Consider the following 24021-nt stretch of genomic DNA (forward strand, 5'->3'; position numbering starts at 1 on the left):
TTAACCAGCAGCTGCGATGTACAATACAGTTGTTCACCCATCCATCCATCTATCCATCCATCCATTCATCCACCAGGCCTCATACTTTAAACCCTTGATCTATATTCTACATGAAATCTACCAGAATGATGGCTTGTTGGTTGATGATGGCTTGCTGCTGTTGGGTCAGTAGAGCCTGCTCCGTTCCTGCAAGAAAAGCAGACAAATAAGTTGTTGGTACAAGTAAACTGAACCATCCACTGCAGACTTAAGTAGGATATGAACATAGTGTAAGGCAGTATACTTAGAAGTGGACAGGAACATAGTGTAAACAGTATACTTTGACAGAAGTGGACAGGAACATAGTGTAAACAGTATACTTTGACAGAAGTGGACAGGAACATAGTGTAAACGGTATACTTTGACAGAAGTGGACAGGAACATAGTGTAAACAGTATACTTTGACAGAAGTGGACAGGAACATAGTGTAAACGGTATACTTTGACAGAAGTGGACAGGAACATAGTGTAAACAGTATACTTTGACAGAAGTGGACAGGAACATAGTGTAAACAGTATACTTTGACAGAAGTGGAATGATTGAGGTCTTTAGCACTGCCATGCCCTGAGGCCACACATGCGGAGGACATCCACGGTTGTAGCAGACGCACCTGTCAACACAGGCATGGGAGGAAGGGAGGGCACAGCCCCAAAAGCTGGGATAGTGGTGTCTTGTGACGCTACATCAGGAACATGGTCAGAGAGGGCCACAGTGGGGGCCACAATGGGGGCCACAGTGGGGGCCTCAGATGGGGTTAGAGGAGTGGGGGTTTCATTTGTGCTAGTGAATGAGGTGTGTTGATGGTAGGGGGCCTGGGGTCGGTTGTATTGGTGGTACTGTTGGTGTTGATGGTGGTGGTGGTGAGAGGGCATGGCAGGGATGGGTGGCATCATCCCTCCTGCAACTGGCAGCACTGGCACAGCTTGAGGAGCAGCAATTGTGAAAAGTTAGGGTGGGATTTAATTGGCATTGTCCTTCTGGCTGTACTGAAAAGTTACGGTCAAAATACGATTAAACAAAAACAATACATTATTTTGCAAGAGTGAAGTTTTTACTTTTACCTTCTATTACAAAACCCAAAATCAGTGAAGTGGTCACGTTGTGTAAATGGTAAATAAAAACAGAATACAGAGATTTGCAAATCCTTTTCAACTTATATTCAATTGAATAGACTGCAAAGACAAGATACTTAACGTTGGAACTGGAAAAGTTTGTTATTTTTTGCAAATATTAGCTCATTTGGAATTTGATGCCTGCGACATGTTTCAAAAAAGATGGCACAAGTGGTAAAAAAGAGAGTGAGGAAGTTGAGGAATGTTCATCAAAGACTTATTTGGAACATCCCACAGGTGAACAGGCTAACTGAGAACAGGTGGGTGCCATGATTGGGTATAAAAGCAGCTTCCATGAAGGACGGGGCGAGGGTCAACACTTTGTCAACAAATGCCTGAGCAAATTGTTTAAGGACAACATTTCTCAGGCAGCTATAGCAAGGAATTTAGGGATTTCACCATCTATGCTCCCTAATATCATCAAAAGGTTCAGAGCATCTGGAGAAATCACTGCACGTAAACCATGATATTACGCACCTTGGATCCCTCAGGTGGTACTGAATGAAAAAGCGACATCAGTGTGTAAAGGATATCACCACATGGGCTCAAGAACACTTCGGAAAACCACTGTCAGTAACTACAGCTGGTCGCTACATCTGTAAGTGCAAGTTAAAACTCTACTATGTAAAGCCATAGCCATTTTTCAACAACACCCAGAAACGCTTCGCTTGGCCCGAGCTCATTTAGGATTGACTGATGCAAAATGGAAAAGTGTTCTGTGATCTGACGAGTCCATGTTTCAAACTTTTTGGGGAAACTGTAGACCAAAGAGGAAAAGAACCATCCAGACTGTTCGAGGCGCAAAGTTGAAAAGCCAGCATCTTTGATGGTATGGGGGTGTATTAGTGCCCAAGACATGGGTAACTTACACATCTGTGAAGGCACCATTAATGCTGAAATGTACAAACCCAGTTTCCATATGAGTTTGGAGATTGTGTTAGATGTAAATATAAACAGAATACAATGATTTGCAAATCCTTTTCAACCCATATTCAGTTGAATATGCTACAAAGACAACATATTTGAACTGAAAAAAAATATTTTTTTTGCAGTCAATCATTAACTTTAAAATTTGATACCATCAACACGTGACAAAGTTGGGAAAGATGGCAATTAATACTGATAAAGTTGAGGAATGCTCATCAAACACTTATTTGGAACATCCCACAGGTGTGCATAAATAAATATAAACATATAAAAACAGCTTCCCAAAAAATGCTCAGTCTTTCACAAGAAAGGATGGGGCGAGGTACACCCCTTTGTCCACAACTGCGTGAGCAAATAGTCAAACAGTTTAAGAACAACGTTTCTCAAAATGCAATTGGAAGAAATTTAGGGATTTCAACATCTACGCTCCATAATATCATCAAAAGGTTCAGAGAATCAGGAGAAATCACTCCACGTAAGCGGCATGGCTGGAAACCAACATTGAATGACCGTGACCTTCCATCCCTCAGACGGCACTGTATCAAAAAACGACATCAATCTCTAAAGGATATCACCACATGGGCTCAGGAACACTTCAGAAAACCACTGTCACTAAATCTGTAAGTGCAAGTTAAAGCTCTACCATGCAAAGCGAAAGCCATTTATCAACAACATCCAGAAACGCCGCGGGCTTCTCTGGGCTAGAGATCATCTAAGATGGACTGATGCAAAGTGGAAAAGTGTTCTGTGGTCTGACGAGTCCACATTTCTAATTGTTTTTGGAAATATTCGACATTGTTTCATCCAGTCCAAAGGGGAAGCGAACCATCCAGACTGTTATTGACGCAAAGTTGAAAAGCCAGCATCTGTGATGGTATGGGGGTGCATTAGTGCCCAAGGCATGGGTAACTTACACATCTGTGAAGGCACCATTAATGCTGAAAGGTACATACAGGTTTTGGAACAACATATGCTGCCATTTAAGCGCCGTCTTTTTCATGGACGCCCCTGCTTATATCAGCAAGACAATGCCAAGCCACATTCAGCATGTGTTACAACAGCGTGGCTTTGTACAAAAAAGAGTGTGGGCACTTTCCTGGCCTGCCTGCAGTCCAGATCAGTCCCCCATCAAAAATGTGTGGCGCATTATGAAGCGTAAAATACGACAGCGGAGACCCCAGACTGTTGAACGACTGAAGCTCTACATAAAACAAGAATGGGAAAGAATTCCACTTTCAAAGCTTCAACAATTAGTTTCCTCAGTTCCCAAACGTTTATTGAGTGTTGTTAAAAGAAAAGGTGATGTAACACAGTGGTGAACATGCCCTTTCCCAACTACTTTGGCACGTGCTGCAGCCATGAAATTCTAAGTTAATTATTATTTGCAAAAAAAAATAAAGTTTATGAGTTTGAACATCAAATATCTTGTCTTTGTAGTGCATTCAATTGAATATGGGTTGAAAAGGATTTGCAAATCATTGTATTATGTTTATATTTACATCTAACACAATATCCCAACTCATATGGAATCGGGGTTTGTACATACAGCTTTTGGAGCAACATATGTTGCCATCCAAGCAACTTTATCATGGACGCCCCTTCTTATTTCAGCAAGACAATGCCAAACCACATTCTACACATGTTACAACAGCGTGGCTTCATAGTAAAAGAGTGTGGGTACTACTAGTGAGAATAATGATCTTATCCGACTGAAAATAAGCAAATATCACCCTTATTTCAGATATTTAATCTTACTTAGATTTCAGTTTTTGCAGTGTATTGACCTTCTTTTGACACACTTTAGCCTTAGCTGTGGAGGGAATGAGAGCGGAGTAGATCAAATGAGTCATGTGTAGTTACCCTGAATGCTGGCCTATGCATTAACCATGAGGAGGAATGGCGCTCATTACAGCCTCCAAGCTTAATGGCGCGTCACATTCACTGTCACACTTTTAACGTTTGCCTTTAACAATGTGGGAATAAATTCACACAGTGCATCATATTTGCTTTTCTCTTTAAGATGTATTCAACTTAAAACATGATCTGCAGTGTGGCTGGTATTTATTGACTGTATAGTCATCCAGTTAACAGTTTACCATGCATTGCACACAACTGAATAATTGATGTAAAACAGAAAAGAGTGTGAGGGTAGATTACAAGACAAGAAAAGAAAGTCAAACATAAATAGTTACTCATATAACAACATTAATGCACAAATGACCCCCAAAAAACATGGTGTTTACCTCCAGGGTGTATTCCAGGTGGATAGGACCTACTTGGGACCAAATGACTCTCCCCCTCTCCTCCTTCTCCTGGGATGCCAACACCTCCGCCTCCCTTCATCCTTGCTGCCATGCTTGCAGTCTTTTCCATGTCCTGGAGAAGGAAAGTGCTGGTTAGAAGTTGGGAGACATTTAAAAAGTACAGTAAAAGGTTGAACAGAGAGAGTAGATGGAATAGAGCAAGAGAGGAAATGAATATGCCCCGAGCAGTACCGTAAATATTGGAAGAGAGATGCAACAAAATACAGCTTCAACTTAAATGAATCCAGATGATCCTAAAATACTACAACATAAAAACACCTGCATAGATTTCATGTAATGACATCTAAAAGATAAGGTGACCAAAATAATAATTGTTAGTATGGTACAGTGCACTTTAAATTGCAATTACTGTACTAATATATTGTTCAATTCATTTTTTTGGTAACACTTTAGTATGGGGAATATATTCACCATTAATTAGTTGCTTATCAACATGCACATCAGTAACATATTGGCTCTTAATTGGTCATTAAGTATTTATTAATGCCTTATTCTGCATGGCCTTATTATACAACAGCCCTAACCCTCTATCCCTAACCAAATAACTTTAAATTAAGTCTTTGTTATTTACAATATGTACCCCTAGTGTCCAAATAACTCTCAATTAAGTCTTTGTTACATAGAATATACAAATAACTCTTAAATTAGTATTTGTTACTTACAATATGTTCCCCTAGTGTCCAAATAACTCTTAATTAAGTCTTTGTTACTTACAATATGTTCCCCTAGTGTCCAAGTAACTCTAAACTAGATCTTTGTTACTTACAATATGTTCCCTCAGTGTCCAAATAACTCTCAATTAAGTCTTTGTTACATAGAATATACAAATAACTCTTAAATTAGTATTTGTTACTTACAATATGTTCCCCTAGTGTCCAAATAACTCTAAATCAAGTTTTTGTTACTTACAATATGTTCCCATAGTGTCCAAATAACTCTAAATTAAGTCTTTGTTACTTACAATATGTTCCCTTAGTGTCCAAATAACTCTTAATTAGGTATTTGTTACTTACAATATGTTCCATTAGTGTCTAAATAACTCTTAATTAGGTCTTTGTTTTTAGAATATGTTCCCTTAGTGTCTAAATAACTCTCAATTAAGTCTTTGTTTTTAGAATATGTTCCCCATACTAAAGTGCCTCCATATTTTCAACACAATCCCAATTGATGTGCTTCACTAACTACTTGTATGTCATGGAAGGGAGCTTCACGTGACAAATGTGCCTAATAAAGCAGCCAGTAAACATTTCAAAAGTCCTGAAGATATCTTGAAGAAAAATGTACTTGCACAGTGTCGCTGTCAATTACGGTATGGGGTTCCGTAACCTTATCTGGTCTCTTTCATACAACAACCACTCACTTCAATCATCTGTCAACACTCTAAACCAGGGGTCTCAAACTTGCGGCCCACGGGACGATATTTTGTGGCCCCCACCTGAGAAAGTATGTTGGAATGGCACTGGACAGTGTTGTGTGCAGAGCTGAATGAAGCTACCAATCACAGTGGGTATGTGGGACCAGGCTTGATGCAAGCAGAGAATCATTTCTCAACTAGATGAGGCAATTCTTGAAGGAATTGCGTGTGAATGCTCCAATGCTGAAGTTGAAGTGAAATGCTGACAGAATGTACCGTATTTTTCGGACTATAAGTCGCAGTTTTTTCATAGTTTGGCCGGGGGTGCGACATATACTCCGGAGCGACTTATGTGTGAAATTATTAACACATTGCCGTAAAATATCAAATAATAATATTTATCTTAATTCACAGAAGAGACGGAAAAAATGTCAGCAATCGTCACATACACGTCAACCAATAAGAATTCGGCGGGGGAATTCATGGCAGAAGTACATTTTAGGTCAGGGGTCGGGAACCTTTTTGGCTGAGAGATCCAAAAAACCAAATATTTTAAAATGTATTTGCCTAAGAGCCATATAATATTTTTTTTAACACTGAACACAACTAAACGCGTGCATTTTTAAGTAAGACCAACATTTCCAGAGTATAATAAGTCTCTTATTCTTTGTAATAACATTGTTATTCTGAAGCTAACTGTGGAGGGGGCGTGGCCTGCAGGCCTGCAGCAAAGCCGTATGTTGCCAGGACCGGCCTCGAAATCAGCGACAGGTGCGTTGACGGCCCACCTGGGCCTTTTTATCTAATCACCTGTCGCTCTGTTATAAGCAGCAGCCAGGAGGAGAGACAGGGTTGGGGCTGGAGCCAGAGCGCGAGTGAGGACGAAAGAGAAAAAGACAATTGCTGTAAAGCAACTGAGAGAAAAATAAAATAAAACAATATTGTAACCCTAAAACAGGCTGTTGGTGGTCTGAAGAACCCCCAGGAGGGCAAGCCCCACACTAACCAATAATAAATAAATTACTTCTTACCATTATTGCAACGTCTTCAACATAAAACTGCATGAGAATGTTTTATATTTTGAACGTCATTTTTAACACTGTGATTACAAGTGGAATTATTCATTACTTATTGTGTTAAGCAATATAAGCTCAGATTTATCTGAGAGCCAGATGCAGTCATCAAAAGAGCCACATCTGGCTCTAGAGCCATAGGTTCCTTACCCCTGTTGTAGGTCATGGAATGCTAACTGCTAACTGCTATATGCTACTGCCGTAGCTATTAAAATGGATCATTTCAACGTTGGTGGTAACTTATAAAAACTGAAAAGGGCTGAACAAAAATTGCACTGAAAAAGAAATCATGTACTGCAGATTACAAGCTGGATGTAGTGAAATATGCAGCAGAAACGACAAGAGGAAGCGGTGCATACTTTTGGAGTTGGCAGAGTTGTTTAGGAGCGACATCGAGGAAGAAGATTTAATGGGATTTATCGATTAGGAGTGACAGATTGTTTGGTAAACATATAGCATGTTCTTTAGCAGGGTTCAACAACCTAAAATGTTGAAAGAGCCATATTGGACCAAAAATACAAAAACAAGTATGTCTGGAGCCACAAAAAAATAAAAGCCATATTACATACAGATAGTGTCATGAGATATAAATTGAATTATGAGGACTTAAAGGAAACTAAATGAGCTCAAACATAGCTACAAATGAGGCATAATGATGCAATATGTACATACAGCTAGCCTAAATAGCATGTTAGCATCGATTAGCTTGCAGTATACAGGGACCAAATATGTCTGATTAGCCTTCCACACAAGTCAATAACGTCAACAAAACTCACCTTCGTGCATTCAAGCCCAACGTTAGAAGTTTGGTGGACAAAATGAGACGGAAAAAGAAGTGGCATAAAACACGTCTTAGCAAGTCGGAGAAAGTTGTACATGTAAACAAACTACGGTGAGTTCAAGGACCGCCAAAATTAGTAGGACAAAACGGCGCTCGCCAAACACTCGAATCAGTGGAGCATGTTTAATATAAACAGTGTGCTTTATAACAATTACGGAGGTTTGTGTCATGTTTGTCCTCCGACATAAACTATATTAAAACAAAAAATATATTTTTTCTATTTTTTCCCCCTCATCTTTTTCCATTTTTCATACATTTTTGAAAAAGCTCCAGAGAGCCAATAGGGCGGCGCTAAAGAACCGCATGCGGCTCTAGAGCCGCTGGTTGCCGACCCCCGTTCTATATGTTGTAGTTATTTGAATGACTCTTACCATAATATGTTACGTTAACATACCAGGCACCTTCTCAGTTGGTTATTTATGCGTCACATAACAAACATCTAAACATCATTGAAGCTACAGACACACAAAACTGTGTTTTTTCCTAGTAGGCTTTACTAATAGGACTTTAGAACTGTCTAAGTTGTACAATCTGAGACATATTTAATTTAATTGTTGAAAAATAGCACATACCGTATTTCTTGAATTGCAGCCAGGGCGCTAATTAATTTAAAACCTCTTCCCACTCCTGCGCTTACCAAAGGCATGCGGTAAAAGTAAGCATGCACTAATTATTTTAAAACCTCTTCTCACTCCGGCACTTACCAGAGGTATGCAGTAAAAATTTGAGTGTGATGTAAGCTTGGACCTTAAATCTTACTGAATAGCTCTTAATCTTCTTCCCTTTATGCGATTTCAAATTACTGGTATTGAAATCAGCCTCCCCCATTTTGAAAAAGATGACAGGGTAAGTGTTACTTGTGACGTCACAAGTTTGACCAGGCGTTAATACTAAGCATGCGCTAATTAAGCGAGTTTGACCCGGCAGTAATTCAAGGCAGGCGCATATTTTTTTTTGTATCATGATATGTGTTGTATTTGTAGACGAGTGTCAGTATACTCACTGTGGTGCCATCTGATAGCACGGGATCAAACAAGCTGTCCAGGTAGCGGTCCATTCCTCTCTGTGTCTGACCATCACTGAAGGCGTCTGACTCCACTGCACAAAAGGTAGAAACGTGCACACCTTCATTAGATTGCAGTGTGACACACTGCCATGTGGGTCGACTGAGTCCAAACCCACCTCTTCCGTGCTGCACTTGTCCCACAAAGTCTGCATGCCTGAGAGCCCACTGTTGTTGATATGATTCATTTTTGTTTGACTGCTTTTGGATTGTGTGTCCTCTCAATTGCTCTGTTTATTGCTATTTTGAATGTTCCTGGGTCGGGTTTGGTTTTGGAATTGGAATTGCTTTATTATAGTAATGCTGTGTATTGTTTTGTTGGATTGATTAATTAAAAAAAAAAAAAAAGGGTAAGGTAAATGCTATTAGAAAAGGTAAGTCTCAAATCATTCAAACTTTCTGAAAAATCGTCCCAAAAAAATTAAGGTATTTTAGGCCAAAACAATCACATATAAAAGCCTGCGAAAACTTGGAGGGACGGCTCGTGTCCACGGGGGATTAATCACACCGGGACTTCCAGGAGATAAAACACAGCCGCAATACAGTAAAGACGTGTGTGTGTGTGTGTGTGTATGTATGTGTACCATGGCTGTGGTAACCATCAGAGTCAGAGATGCTGTAGGCAGGTCTGCAGCTCCCACTCGGCGGAACACAAGTTGGAAGTTCGTCATCGGAGTCAAAGCCACTGCCAAACAAAGTTCTAGAAGAGATCAAAAAAGACAGAAACGGTTGTATTCCTGTCTGCAATACTAGTATTCCTATTATACTGACAGGCTGGCGTTGGCTCGGACTCTGGCGGGGTTGTCAGTGCTGATGATGAAGTAACTCTTCTGCTTTGGGAAGTCACTTGGAAGCTCCAGGTCTGCAATCAGGTCCATCACGTAGTCGTGACCCGCCAGCTCCACCCACTGGCCGTGTTCCTTCATGAGGACAGAACTCCCCCTCCACCAGTCCGACACGCCCCTGCAACACATTTTCAATTTGGCATGAAGGGAACATGTATAACTTTTGGGATGAGGCTAAGGCCATGTCTACACTAAGTCGTTTAACCCCTTAAACAAATAATTATTTAGCTGAAGCCCCATTTCAGCCACACTAAACCATCCTTTAAGAGCCCCTCCTCGGACAAATTTTGTGTATTTCTTGAATCTCCAGCTCTTAGCTTTGTATGGACTCATTGATCGTTTACAAACTGAGTTCAGAGAGGAAGTGACGCCAGAAAGACCGTGCCCCACACAGGAAGTGACATCAGAAAAAATGCACCACAGCCAGCTTCATGATTAAGCGGTTTATGTTTCATATTCACAGCTAACCACTGGAAATAGGAAGGCGAGTCATCCAGACATGCCCTTGTTTTTTCTTCTTCTTCATGTACAGACGCTTGTGGAAATCACACATTGATACCTTAAGAGAGAGCGATTGCAGCTATTTGGGATACAACACTTCTCAGACGGCAAGAGAACTTTCCCATGTCCAGGTCAGCTGTGATCTTTTAAGGTTTTACCACTTATGTATAAAATACTACACGGTCTCGCTCCATCCTATCTTGCCGATTGTATTGTACCATAAGTCCGGCTTATTAGTGATTCCCCGAACCCAAAAAAAGTCTGGGGGCTATAGAGCGTTTTCCGTTCGGGCTCCAGTACTCTGGAATGTTCTACAGGTAACAGTTAGAAATGCTACCTCAGTAGAAGCATTTAAGTCCCATCTTAAAATTCATTTGTATACCCTAGCCTTTAAATAGACCCCCCTCTTTAGACCAGTTGATCTGCCGTTTCTTTTCTGATCTGCTCCCCTCTCCTTCGTGGAGTGGTGGGCACAGGTTCGGTGGCCACGGATGAAGCGCTGGCTGTCCAAAGTCGGGACCCAGGGTGGACCACTCGTCTGTGCATCGGTCGGTGATGTTTCTGTGCTGCTGACCTGTCTCCACTCGGGATGGTCTCCTGCTCGCCCCACTATGGACTGGACTCTTAAACTATTATGTTAGATCCACTATGGACTGGACTCTTAAACTATTATGTTAGATCCACTATGGACTGGACTCTCACACTATTATGTTAGATCCACTATGGACTGGACTCTCACACTATTATGTTAGATCCACTATGGACTAACATAACAGTCCCCTCCAAGGTTTCTCATTGTCATCCCATTAGTTGAGGTTTTTCTTGCCCTGATGTGGGATCTGAGCCCAGGATGTCATTGTGGCTTGTGCAGCCCTTTGAGACACTCATGATTTAGGGCTATATAAGTAAACATTGATTGACTGATTGATTGATTGATTGATTTTACTTCGCGAAAAACTTTGTCCATTTGTCGAAGGAGAGACAACGAGAATGCGAGCTCCCGTGGATGTGATAAAAAAAGTAGCGTGTGCTTTGCATTACCTGGCTGTCGAGGGAAGACTACAGAAAATGGCGAATGCATTTTGACTGGCAAAGCAGACAAAGTGTTATTGTCCGCCATATATGTCGCCGACTGTACGTCTAGGTCCAGAGTATATCAAGTCACCAAAAAGGAACGGACAATGAAGGTGAAGGTGTTGTGGCACAAGCGCAGTCTGCGTCTCCCTCAGCTGCGGGACCACCCAGAGGACCCGCTGACAACGCACCCGGACGCGCCCCCGCTCACGCTGAGCGCAGCACGCCCACGCAGCTACAAGCCTGCACACCATCAGTCAATCTGCACACCTGTGACTGATGAGGGCGAGCTGAATAAAAGGACCCGCAGACCCAAGGATCGGCTTGGGAACTTAGTTTTTCCATGATGTACCGTAAGCGACTGCTTGATGCGCTATTCTTGTTTCCTCTCCGTGGCTTGACTTGTCCCTTGTCTTCTCCCGTGTCCCAGCAGTACCCTCCGTCGCCTGCAAAGTGAGCTGTGCGTCTCACTTTTCCCCGGATCTCCGTCTTTCTCTGACTGCTTCCTTCGTTCCTCGACACCTCGCTCGCCCCCGGACAACGACGACTCGCTCCCTCCTATCGACCCCACTTCCGCCCCTGAACAATCCTGCCTGCCTCGCCCTTGTTTAACAGCACCGTGTCTCCAACACTTATGGTAAAACGCTCCAATTAAATACTTCACATAGTCTTACACCATACACACTCTTGGGTTTTTGACACACACCATTCTATAGTTTATACTATATTGTTTGATTATTATATATATATATTATATTTAGAGTGCATATATATAATAAAACATTGAACACCTCTGGTGTCAGTCTGCCGTCACATCCCTTTGTTAAACCATAACAGAAGGCAAAAGAGTGAGGAGTGTCCTGACCAGATATCTAGATCCCTAGTTTGATTGTTGATAAATGTTCTTTATCACATTGTTTACGTGTCTAATAAAGATGTGATGAAATTATGATGTGTCAGGTGTGATTGATTACAATAGGCCCCCACAGCACACGGGATTCCAGTTCATTGAAATACCACAACACTGGATATTGTTCAGATAAGTTACATTTAAGAACTTTCACACAAAACAACACTGGGTGTGACTATGACATGTGAATTTTCCACGCATGCGTACTGGGTCTGCGCTGGCGGACGGAGGGGGCGGGGGAGGGGTTATTAAACAGTGGCATTGTTGTGTGTGGACACGGATAAGGTTAGGTGGGATTTACCCCGGATAACAGTGTAAACGAGGCCTAATAGAACACGTCGTTTAAGCACCTGTGGCGTAAGATGTCTCCTGCTAAATCCTCGCCGCTGGTCCAGGAATGCACAGGACACAGGAAAGACAATCCTGCGGGGACAGTAATCATTTCAGTTAAATCACCATTAAACCAAACACTGAAGTACCTAATGGCCACACATTGTTTGCTTACCGTCAAAACAATGCAGATGCAACACAATGTTAGCTTTTTTCCTGTTGGCCGTCCACTCCAGCAAGGACGGCGGGTAGGTGCGCGCTGACCCCCAGCTAAGCTGCATCTTCTCACTGGCTTGGATGAGTCTGTGCTGCAGCAATGCTTGGCACTCAAAGGGGGCGTGGTCAGAAACAAACCTATGGAAGGAAATAAACGTGTGTTGATCTGTCACTTCATGTCTGTTTGTTTCCTTGTTTCTTATTCACTTCCTGTCAGTGCTTTTGTTTTGTTTCCATTTCCTGTGTTTCCTGTGTTTTCCCTCACCTGCTGTTGATTTGTAGCTGGTCCACACCTGCGGCCAATCAGCATGTTCCTATTTATGCCAGCCTCGCGCACGCCGCAATGTTCGAGAATTGCTTTATGTTTGGACCTGTTATGCATGACTAGAGCTGGGCGATATGGCCTTTTATTAATATCCCAATATTTTTAGGCCACATCATAATTCTGGATATTTTGCCTTAGCTTTGAATGAACACTCGATGCATATAATCACAGCAGTATGATGATTCTATGTGTCTACATTAAAACATTCTTCTTCATACTGCTTTAATGTATGCAGAGAGGGAAATCACAACCAAGTCAATTTACAAAAAGTGTACTTATTAAACAGTTAAGCAGTGGCACAAACATTCATGTCATTTCCAAAACAGAAAGTGCAAGACTGTCAGAGACATTTTAAAACAAGCTATTAGTGCACTTTTGTGCATGATGTCACTAAGATGACATATTAAACAACACTAAAGTGCACTTTTTGTACAGAATGCCACTACAATAGTTTAAAACAAATAAAGTGCACTTTTGTGCATGACGTCACACAAGATATTTCAATAAGTGTCAAATAAAAATGAGCTGCATAATAGGAAAACAAATAGTGTATGTCCTTCACTATGTGGTAGGTTCTTGCGGACGTTATCTCTTTCTGTTGTTGACTATTTTTTTCATACGGTGTTGATCTGGAAATGGAAGACGCCGGGCTGAATTGGGTCAGTACTGGTTGCTTTGGCAGTTTGTTGGATGTGGCACCCCAAGTGGTAAAAAAATGGATGGATGGATGGGGACCGGCCGGAAAATTTGACATGCGGAGTTTCAAGCACTTCTTATTCCAGGGTATCTGCAGGTTTCAGCAAGTCAAATTTAAGACTTTCTAAGAGCTTTTTAATGCCACCTTGACTGAAATTTAAGACCGAAAAAAATAATAAAACATCTATAAATATAAGCGACGGTTGGGGATCCCACTGTACTACAACCTCAATGACAATCAGTCAAGTTTACTTTTTGTATGTTTATTAATAAACAAACTGATAAGCAGCACTCTGCCAAACAGCTTATCAAAAATCTTGAGGGATCCAAAAACTTTGACATCCAAAACAAATAAACCAACACCAATGCCAGTAAAAACAAAACCGAGGTGAGGGTAAAAATAAATTACATTTGGTCAATAATAGTGCAATAAAAGTGCAAAACAGTAGTATAACATCAACAACAAAACACTGAACACACACTCAAATGAGTCTCAGTTGAGCTTCAGCTGGCTGTTCTCATTCACCAGTTCTGCCTCTATTTTTTCAGCTCACTCGTTTTTTCTTTGTATCTCTTGAAGAGATACAAAGAAAAAATGACTGAGTTGAAATCACTCACTTTTACTCAAAGACGTGCCCTGAAAAAAAACAAAAAACTGGCCCGACAATTTAAGACCAGTGAGTACTGAATTTAAGACCATTTTAGGAATTTCTAATAAATGTAATACTTTTTAAGGCCTTAATTTTAGATACATGAATTTAAGACTTTTTAAGGATCCGCGGATACCCTCTATTCTCTCGCGGGTGACTTTTCCAATGATGCTACAAATGAGTAGTGCTGCTACTTTTTGCATCGACGCCTTTGCCACATACTTGACGTACTACGGTTGTCTGTTCAACATCTTCCCACTTGAACCCAAACCACCGCCAGACAATGGACCCTGTGCTGTTTTTTGGGGAATTAGTTCTTCTTCCTTCGTTACCAAATTTGCACTTTCTTTCTCTCGTATTACCACTCGCACCAATCCGTTTGCACCACAACTAACTTTACCCACGCCGCTACATCTCTGCTCGGCGAGGGTGTGTGACGTATGTAAGAAGTTGCGCTTGTTTTATCTCTCCGTGAGAAGCACAGAGAAGCACAGAGTTATAGAAGCCTGTGGTGTAATGCCTGCAGCTAAAAGCAACTGCCTGAGAACATATACTCACGATATAGTCATTTTCTACATCGCACAGAGACAAACCCGCGATATACCGAGTATATTCGATACATCACCAAGCCCTTTTTGTTTTGATTAAATCAAAACTAATCGTTCTCCTGGTTCCTGCATCTTGGTGCCACAAATATTGCAGCCATGCAAGTTTACCGACAAAATGTCTTGTTTTCTGGACAGGTGTGACAAAGTTGTATCCGCGTTCTTACTTGAGCAGATATGGATCCATCAGCGGTGACGGCGCAAAGCAGCAGACGCATGCAAGCAGCAGCAGCCAGCCTCTCTCCGCGTTGTCGCCATTGACGTTCCTCCACACCTGGTTGACGACCTGAGCCAAGATCTCGTCCCTCAACCCTGGAGAGGACAGACCTCTCTGGATGATGTAATCGCCAAACATGTTCTCCTGCGCGCCGTTCAGGTGAGGGTCCCCCATGAAGCGCAGTATCTGCAGTGGTTATTGGGGTCAAGTCACACTACCTTTTGGGCTGGTGTTATAATTGGGGTCAACCTACCATGTTGAAAATCTGCAGCGCTTCTCCCTTGAGGTCCTCTTCTATGCAAGTAAGGGGTGTCTCCAAGGGGGCCATCAACATACCAAACTTGGGCTCCTGCCGCAAGGAATTACATTATGAGTGCCAAGATAAACAACAATAGAGCATTTCCTTATCATGCATAAAACCACTTTATTGTCTAAAAATGATGGTTCGCAGAGGTATCAACTAATAACCTCAAATATTAGACCTGAAATATTAAAATAACTTTTATCCATTCACATTGTTCAGCATCTAAGTCCCATCTTAAAACTCATATGTATACTCCGGCATCTAAATAGACCCCCCTTTTAGACCAGTTGATCTGCCGTCACTTTTCTGCTCCTTTGTGGAGAAGGAAGGCACAGATTAGGTGACCACAGATGACGCGCTAGCTGTTCAAATTCAGGACCCGGGGTGGACCACTCATCTGTGCATCAGTTGCGGACGTTTCTGTGCTGCTGACCTGTCTCCACTCAATATGATCTCCTGCTGGCTCCACTATGGACTGGACTCTCACAATTATCTTAGATCCACTATGGACTGGACTCTGACACTATTATGTTAGATCCACTATGGACTGGACTCTCACTATTATGTTAGATCCACTATGGACTGGACTCTCACACTATTATGTTAGATCCACTATGGACTGGACTCTCACAATTATCTTAGATCCACTATGGACTGGACTCTGACACTATTATGTTAGATCCACTATGGACTGGACTCTCACAATTTTCTTAGATCCACTATGGACTGGACTCTCACACTATTATGTTAGATCCACTATGGACTGGACTCTCACTATTATGTTAGATCCACTATGGACTGGACTCTCACTATTATGTTACATCCACTATGGACTGGACTCCCACACTGTTATGTTAGATCCACAATGGACTGGACTCTCACATTATTATGTTAGATCCACTATGGACTGGACTCTCACTATTATGTTAGATCCACTATGGACTGGACTCTCACACTATTATGTTAGATCCACTATGGACTGGACTCTCACACTATTATGTTAGATCCACTATGGACTGGACTCTCACACTATTATGTTAGATCCACTATGGACTGGACTCTCACACTATTATGTTAGATCCACTATGGACTGGACTCTCACACTATTAACTAGATCCACTCCACGTCCATTGTACCGGTCGCCCACGGTGTTGGGTCCCCACATCTTCGGTCCCCTCCAAGGTTTCTCATTGTAGCCCATTGGGTTGAGTTTTTCCTTGCCCCGATGTGGGATCTGAGCCGAGGATGTCGTTGTGGCTTGTGCAGCCCTTTGAGACACTCGTGATTTAAGTCTATATAAATAAACTTTGATTGATTGATTTATATTTAAATTTGAAGCTGCCATTTTCATCGTAGCTTTGACTCTGGGTGACATTTAAAATAGAAGAGCTTTATTGTCATAAACCCTGAGATGAGTTATCAGTACAACCGTCCAAAAGCAGACATACAATGTACAGTTATGGAGGTGTATAGAACAGAGAGAAAAAAATCAGCTCTCAAATTAAGCTCTCATGGGGGCAGCATATATGAACACAAAAACTCCAGACTTGCAAAGGGTCCGAGACTTGCCATTTGGGCCCTTTTCCAAAAGCCAAGCGACGGAGACATGGGGCGAGAGTGGTGGAAAAATAACATACTTTGTTATTTTTGTAACATTTTCTACAACTCCAAGTGGTAATATGTAAAATCCAAAATCCACCTGTTCGGTGGCCGCCCTGAGATCGGTATGTTGCGAGTTCAAACCCTGGCCGAGTCATACCACAGACTATAAAAATGGGACCCATTGCCTCCCTACTTGGCACTCATCATCAAGGGTTGGATTTGGGCGTTAAATCACCAAAATGATTCCTGAGCGCGGCCACCACTGCTGCTCACCGCTCCCCTCACCTCCCAGGCGGTGGAACAAGGGTATGGGTCAAACGCAGAGAGTAATTTCAACACACCTAGTGTATGTGACTATCAGTGGTACTTTAACTTTTAGCACAGCAGGAAGTTGTTATGCAAATGGATCAGACAGCTCAGCAAGGCAGGCAGTGATGGTCACAAATGATGCGTTCAGGAACACCAAGAATTATAATCAAACATTACAACTCAAGTAAGGCGTTTTTTTGCATGTACCGGTACTGTTATTGCTAGAATAATTATGATAATTTGTTGCAGATTTGATTTCCTATTTTGAACATATTACTTAGTTATTGATTTAATTTATAAATTGAAATGTGACTTTTCTTTCAAATATATATATATATTTTTTATTTTATTTTACAAAAATGTGCATGCTTTTCATTTTTTTAAGTACCGTTTTGGGCACAGTTTAAGCCATTTTTTAAAGTAGAGATTTTGCACGGGTATTGGTTAAAATGTAAATGATACCCATCTCTAATTATTACAATAAAATAAAAAGCAACAAAAAATGTATCCGCGGCAAGAAAATATATTAAATTGTATATTATTCTATGTTTTACTATATAATCAAAACAGTAGGGGCGTTATAAAACAACTAAGTTAAAATGAAATAAAAGTTACAGAACATTTCTACTTGTTACAATGCATATTATCAAATATTATCAAAATGTGTTTGAAGCAAACAAACTTTACTACTTCATTAACTTCTACTTTACTTTGAGAGTAATATTTTAACAACTCGGGAGAATTTGCTTATATTTAGATTTCATTTGTCTATGTCAATTGTTTATCAGTGACCAGGGTTTTGCAAAAAGGACCTAGTTCCCACATAACTTTAAAGAGGACATTCTGGCTTGGGTGTTGTTGGTCTGGACCCCAGGTTGCAGAGAAGGCAGATTTAGCGTAAAGGTAGAGGTAAAAATGTATTTAACAATAAAAACAAAGAAATAGTGCAGTACAGAGAAAGCTATGCATATGTTAGTGATAAAACAACATGGACTGACACACCCTCCGCCATGGACTGACACACCCTCTGCCATGGACTGACACACCCTCCGCCATGGACTGACACACACTCCGCCATGGACTGACACACCCTCCGCCATGGACTGACACACCCTCCGCCATTGACGGACACACCCTCTGCCATGTACTGACACACCGTCCGCCAAGGACTGACACACCCTCCGCCATTGACTGACACACCTTCCGCCAAGGACTGACACACCCTCCGCCATTGACTGACACACCTTCCGCCAAGGACACACACACCCTCCGCCATGGACTGACACACCCTCCACCTTGGACTGACACACCCTCCGCCAAGGACTGACACACCGTCCGCCAAGGACTGACACACCCTCCGCCATTGACTGACACACCTTCCGCCAAGGACACACACACCCTCCGCCATGGACTGACACAGCCTCCACCTTGGACTGACACACCCTCCGCCAAGGACAGACACACCCTCCGCCATGGACTGACACACCCTCCGCCATGGACTGACACACCCTCCGCCATGGACTGACACACCCTTCACCATGGACTGACACACCCTCCACCTTGGACTGACACACCCTCCGCCATGGACTGACACACCCTCCGCCAAGGACAGACACACCCTCCGCCATGGACTGACACACCCTCCGCCATGGACTGACACACCCTCCGCCATGGACTGACACACCCTCCGCCAAGGACAGACACACCCTCCGCCAAGGACAGACACACCCTCCGCCATGGACTGACACACCCTCCGCCATGGACTGACACACCCTCCGCCATGGACTGACACACCCTCCGCCATGGACTGACACACCCTCCGCCATGGACTGACACACCCTCCGCCATGGACTGACACACCCTCCGCCATGGAATGACACACCCTCCGCCAAGGACAGACACACCCTCCGCCATGGACTAACACACCCTCCGCCAAGGACAGACACACCCTCCGCCATGGAATGACACACCCTCCGCCAAGGACTGACACACCCTCCGCCATTGACTGACACACCTTCCGCCAAGGACTGACACACCCTCCGCCATTGACTGACACACCTTCCGCCAAGGACACACACACCCTCCGCCATGGACTGACACACCCTCCACCTTGGACTGACACACCCTCCGCCAAGGACTGACACACCGTCCGCCAAGGACTGACACACCCTCCGCCATTGACTGACACACCTTCCGCCAAGGACACACACACCCTCCGCCATGGACTGACACAGCCTCCACCTTGGACTGACACACCCTCCGCCAAGGACAGACACACCCTCCGCCATGGACAGACACACCCTCCGCCATGGACTGACACACCCTCCGCCATGGACTGACACACCCTTCACCATGGATTGACACACCCTCCACCTTGGACTGACACACCCTCCGCCATGGACTGACACACCCTCCGCCAAGGACAGACACACCCTCCGCCATGGACTGACACACCCTCCGCCATGGACTGACACACCCTCCGCCATGGACTGACACACCCTCCGCCAAGGACAGACACACCCTCCGCCAAGGACAGACACACCCTCCGCCATGGACAGACACACCCTCCGCCATGGACTGACACACCCTCCGCCATGGACTGACACACCCTCCGCCATGGACTGACACACCCTCCGCCATGGACTGACACACCCTCCGCCATGGACTGACACACCCTCCGCCATGGACTGACACACCCTCCGCCATGGACTGACACACCCTCCGCCATGGAATGACACACCCTCCGCCAAGGACAGACACACCCTCCGCCATGGACTAACACACCCTCCGCCAAGGACAGACACACCCTCCGCCATGGAATGACACACCCTCCACCATGGACTGACACACCCTCCGCCATGGACTGACACACCCTCCGCCATGGACTGACACACCCTCCGCCATGGACTGACACACCCTCCGCCATGGACTGACACACCCTCCGCCATGGACTGACACACCCTCCGCCATGGACTGACACACCCTCCGCCATGGACTGACACACCCTCCGCCATGGAATGACACACCCTCCGCCAAGGACAGACACACCCTCCGCCATGGACAAACACACCCTCCGCCAAGGACAGACACACCCTCCGCCATGGAATGACACACCCTCCGCCAAGGACAGACACACCCTCCGCCATGGACTAACACACCCTCCACCACCGTCTGACACAACCTCCGTCATCGACTTAATGGGCCCCCCTGATCTAGAAGATTGTAAAATATGAAGAGTGTATTGGAACATACTCGGAAGTATCTCAGCACGTAGTGATCAAAGGGGTAGTTGTTGATGTCCAGAGGCAGAGTGAGTTGACTGGAGGACGACTCCTGGATATGAGGAGCCTGCAGCAAAGCCAAGCAGTCGTAGTGCAACTCTCTCCTGACTGGGAGACAAGAGAAGATACCAGAGTACATACTCCACTCGAGTACATAAGAAGATACACTATATTGCCAAAACTATTTGCCACCTGCCTCGACTCACATATGAACTTGAAGTGCCATCCCATTCCTAACCCATAGGGTTCAATATGATGTGGCTCCACATTTTGCAGCTATTACAACTTCAACTATTCTGGGAAGGCTGTCCACAAGGTTGAGGAGTGTGTTTATAGGAATGTTCCACCGTTCTTCCAAAAGTACATTGGTGAGGTCACACACTGATGTTGGTGGAGAAGGCCTGGCTTTCATTCTCCGTTCTAAATCATCCTAAAAGTGTTCTATATGGTTCAGGTCAGGACTCTGTGCAGGCCAGTCAAGTTCATCCACACCAGACTCTGTCATCCATGGCTTTATGGACCTTGCTTTGTGCACTGGTGCATAGTCATGTTGGAAGAGGAAGGGGCCCGCTCCAAACTGTTCCCAAAAGGTTGGGAGCATGGAATTCTACAAAATGTTTTGGTATCTTGGAGCATTCAAAGTTCATTTCACTGGAACTAAGGGACCAAGCCCAACTCCTGAAAAAGAACCCCACACCATAATTCCTCCTGTACCAAATTTCACATTGGGCACAATGCAGTCCGAAATGTAGCGTTCTACTGGCAACCTCCAAACCCAGACTGGTCTATCAGATTGCCAGATGGAAAAGCGTGATTCATCACTCCAGGGAAGGCGTCTCCACTGCCCTAGAGTCCTTTAGACCACTGCATCCCACACTTTGCATTGGATTTGGTGATGTATGGCTTAGATGCAGCTGCATGGCCATGGAAACCCATTCCATGAAGCTCTCTGCGTACTGTACGTGGGCTAATTGGAAGGTCACATCAAGTTTGGAGCTCCGTAGCAACTGACTGTGCAGAAAGTCGGCCACCTCTTTGCACTATGCGCTTCAGCATTCACGTGGCCTACCACTTGGTGGCTGAGTTGCTGTTGTTCCCAAACTCTTACATGTTCTAATAATAAAGCCAACAGTTGACTTTGGAATATTTAGGAGCAAGGAAGTTTCACGACTGAATTTGCTGTCATCATATGACAGTTCCACGCTGGAAATCACTGAGAGCGGCCCATTCTTTCACAAATATTTGTAGAACCAGTCTCCATGCCTAAGTGCTTGATTTGATATAAGTGATTAGGACACCTGGTTCTCATCATTGGGATGGGTGACCAAATACTTTTGGCAATATAGTGTACTAGAGTACATGCATACAGACCTGCTGCTGCTTGCAGTAAAGCACCAAGCTGTGCTGGGATCAGCAAGTGTGTGACGTTCACCACCTCCCTCTTCATCACATCCTGTCATGTTAGTGCAAGATGACCTTCAACTATCATTGAAGTGCAGTAGTGTGAGAAGAACTTGAAGTGTATACCATCTCTCTCTTCTTCATCTCCTCCTCAGCTTTCCTGTGGGCGACCACCTTCATCTGCAGATCAAGATCACAACGATCATTCCATTTGTTAAAAAAAAAACAGGAGCATGTTAAGGTTCTATCACAGGAGTCGGCAACCCAAAATGTTGAAAGAGCCATATTGGACCAAAAATACCAAAATAAATCTGTCTGGAGCCACAAAACTAATTTAAAAGCCATACTACATACAGATAGTGTCATGAGATATAAATTGAATTAAGAAGACTTAAAGGAAACTAAATGAGCTCAAATTTAGCCACAAATGAGGCATAATGATGCGATGTGTACATATAGCTAGCCTAAATAGCATGTTAGCATCAATTAGGATGCAGTCATGCAGGGACCAAATATGCTCGATTAGCACTCCACACAAGTCAATAACATCAACAAAACTCACCTTTGTGCATTCATGCACAACGTTTATCATTTGATGGACAAAATGAGACAGAAAAAGAAGTGGCATAAAACACGTCCTAGAAAGTCGGAGAAAGTTATACATGTAAACAAACCACGGTGAGTTCAAAGACCTCCAAAATTAATAGGACAAAACGGTGCTTGCCAAATACTTGAATCAGTGAAGCATGTTTAATATAAACAGTGTGCTTTATAACAATCAGAGAATGGTTGTGTCATGTTTGTCATCCTACAGAAACCAAATTAAAACAAAGAATATATTTTTTCCCTATATCTTTTTCCATTTTTCATAATTTTTTTTAAAAAGCTCCAGAGAGCCACTAAGGCGGCGCTATGCGGCTCTAAAGCTGCGGGTTGCCGACCCCCGTTCTATCACATACCTTGATGTGTCGTTTACGGCTGACGTACAAGTGGACCAGGGATCGGAAGCGAACCAGGTTGTTCCTCATTTTCACACAGTGTCTCCTAAAGGACGAAACCCACTATTCATGTCAAGATCACACCTTTTGTCAATTGTGACATATTTTGCAACTATAGTCATTCGATGAATGTACTTTGGAAATATTGATGTGATTGCACTACAGATACTAATATTGTAATATTTACTCTCGTCTAAATGAATCATTGGAGTAAAAAATCCCCATCAAATTTCATTACAGTGCTATTGCTACTCGGGCTGTCAAATTATAGCGTTAATTGCGATGAACTAATTACGGTCATACACTATATTGCCAAAAGTGCTGATCTACTAAACGTGTGCAAGGTGGATTGCGTCTGTCAAGTGAGCAGAATAAGGTGTGCAATCCATTTTGTGTCTCTGTTTTCATTAAGTATTTGGCAACCTGCCTTGACTCACATATGAACTTGAAGTGCCATCCCATTCCTAACCCATAGATTTCAATATGATGTGGGTCCACCTTTTGCAACTATTACAGCTTCAACTCTCCTGGGAAGGCTGTCCACAAGGTTGCAGAGTGTGTTTAGAGGAACTTTTCACCATTCTTCCAAAAGGGCATTGGTGAGGTCACACACTGAGAAGGTCTGGCTCTCAGTCTCCGTTCTAATTCATCCCAAAGGTGTTCTATTTGGTTCATGTCAGGACTCTGTGCAGGCCAGTCAAGTTCATCCACACCCGACTTTGTCATCCGCGTCTTTATGGACCTTGATTTGTGAACTAGTGCACAGTCATGTTGGGGCCCGCTCCAAACTGTTCCCGCAAGGTTGGGAGCATGGAATTGTCCAAAATGTTTTGGTATCCTAGAGCATTCAACGTTCCTTTCACTGGAACTAAGGGGCCAAGCCCAACTCCTGAAAAACAACCCCACACCATAATCCCTCCTCCACCAAATTTCACACTCGGCACAATGCAGTCCGAAATGTAGCCTTCTCCTGGCAACCCCCAAACCCAGACTCGTCCATCCGATTGTCAGATGGAAAAGCGAG

General features: G+C 43.4%; 1 protein-coding gene across 1 annotated transcript in view; it reads right to left on the minus strand.

Moving 5' to 3' along the window:
• The window catches only part of myo15aa (myosin XVAa), a 103769-nt gene that overhangs the window by 42287 nt on the left and 37461 nt on the right, over nt 1–24021 (minus strand). Inside the window, exons 23-35 of the mRNA XM_061905204.1 lie at nt 22959–23043; nt 22126–22179; nt 21970–22051; nt 20570–20706; nt 15356–15451; nt 15053–15288; nt 12569–12747; nt 12414–12486; nt 9505–9696; nt 9318–9433; nt 8674–8768; nt 4322–4454; nt 122–186 (exon numbers count right to left, since the gene is read on the minus strand). Of these exons, the coding sequence (XP_061761188.1) occupies nt 122–186; nt 4322–4454; nt 8674–8768; nt 9318–9433; nt 9505–9696; nt 12414–12486; nt 12569–12747; nt 15053–15288; nt 15356–15451; nt 20570–20706; nt 21970–22051; nt 22126–22179; nt 22959–23043 (1543 nt within the window). The remainder of the gene's footprint in view (nt 1–121; nt 187–4321; nt 4455–8673; nt 8769–9317; nt 9434–9504; nt 9697–12413; nt 12487–12568; nt 12748–15052; nt 15289–15355; nt 15452–20569; nt 20707–21969; nt 22052–22125; nt 22180–22958; nt 23044–24021) is intronic.

Source organism: Nerophis ophidion, linkage group LG07 (assembly GCF_033978795.1).
Source record: "Nerophis ophidion isolate RoL-2023_Sa linkage group LG07, RoL_Noph_v1.0, whole genome shotgun sequence".
NCBI classification, from domain to species: domain Eukaryota; kingdom Metazoa; phylum Chordata; class Actinopteri; order Syngnathiformes; family Syngnathidae; genus Nerophis; species Nerophis ophidion.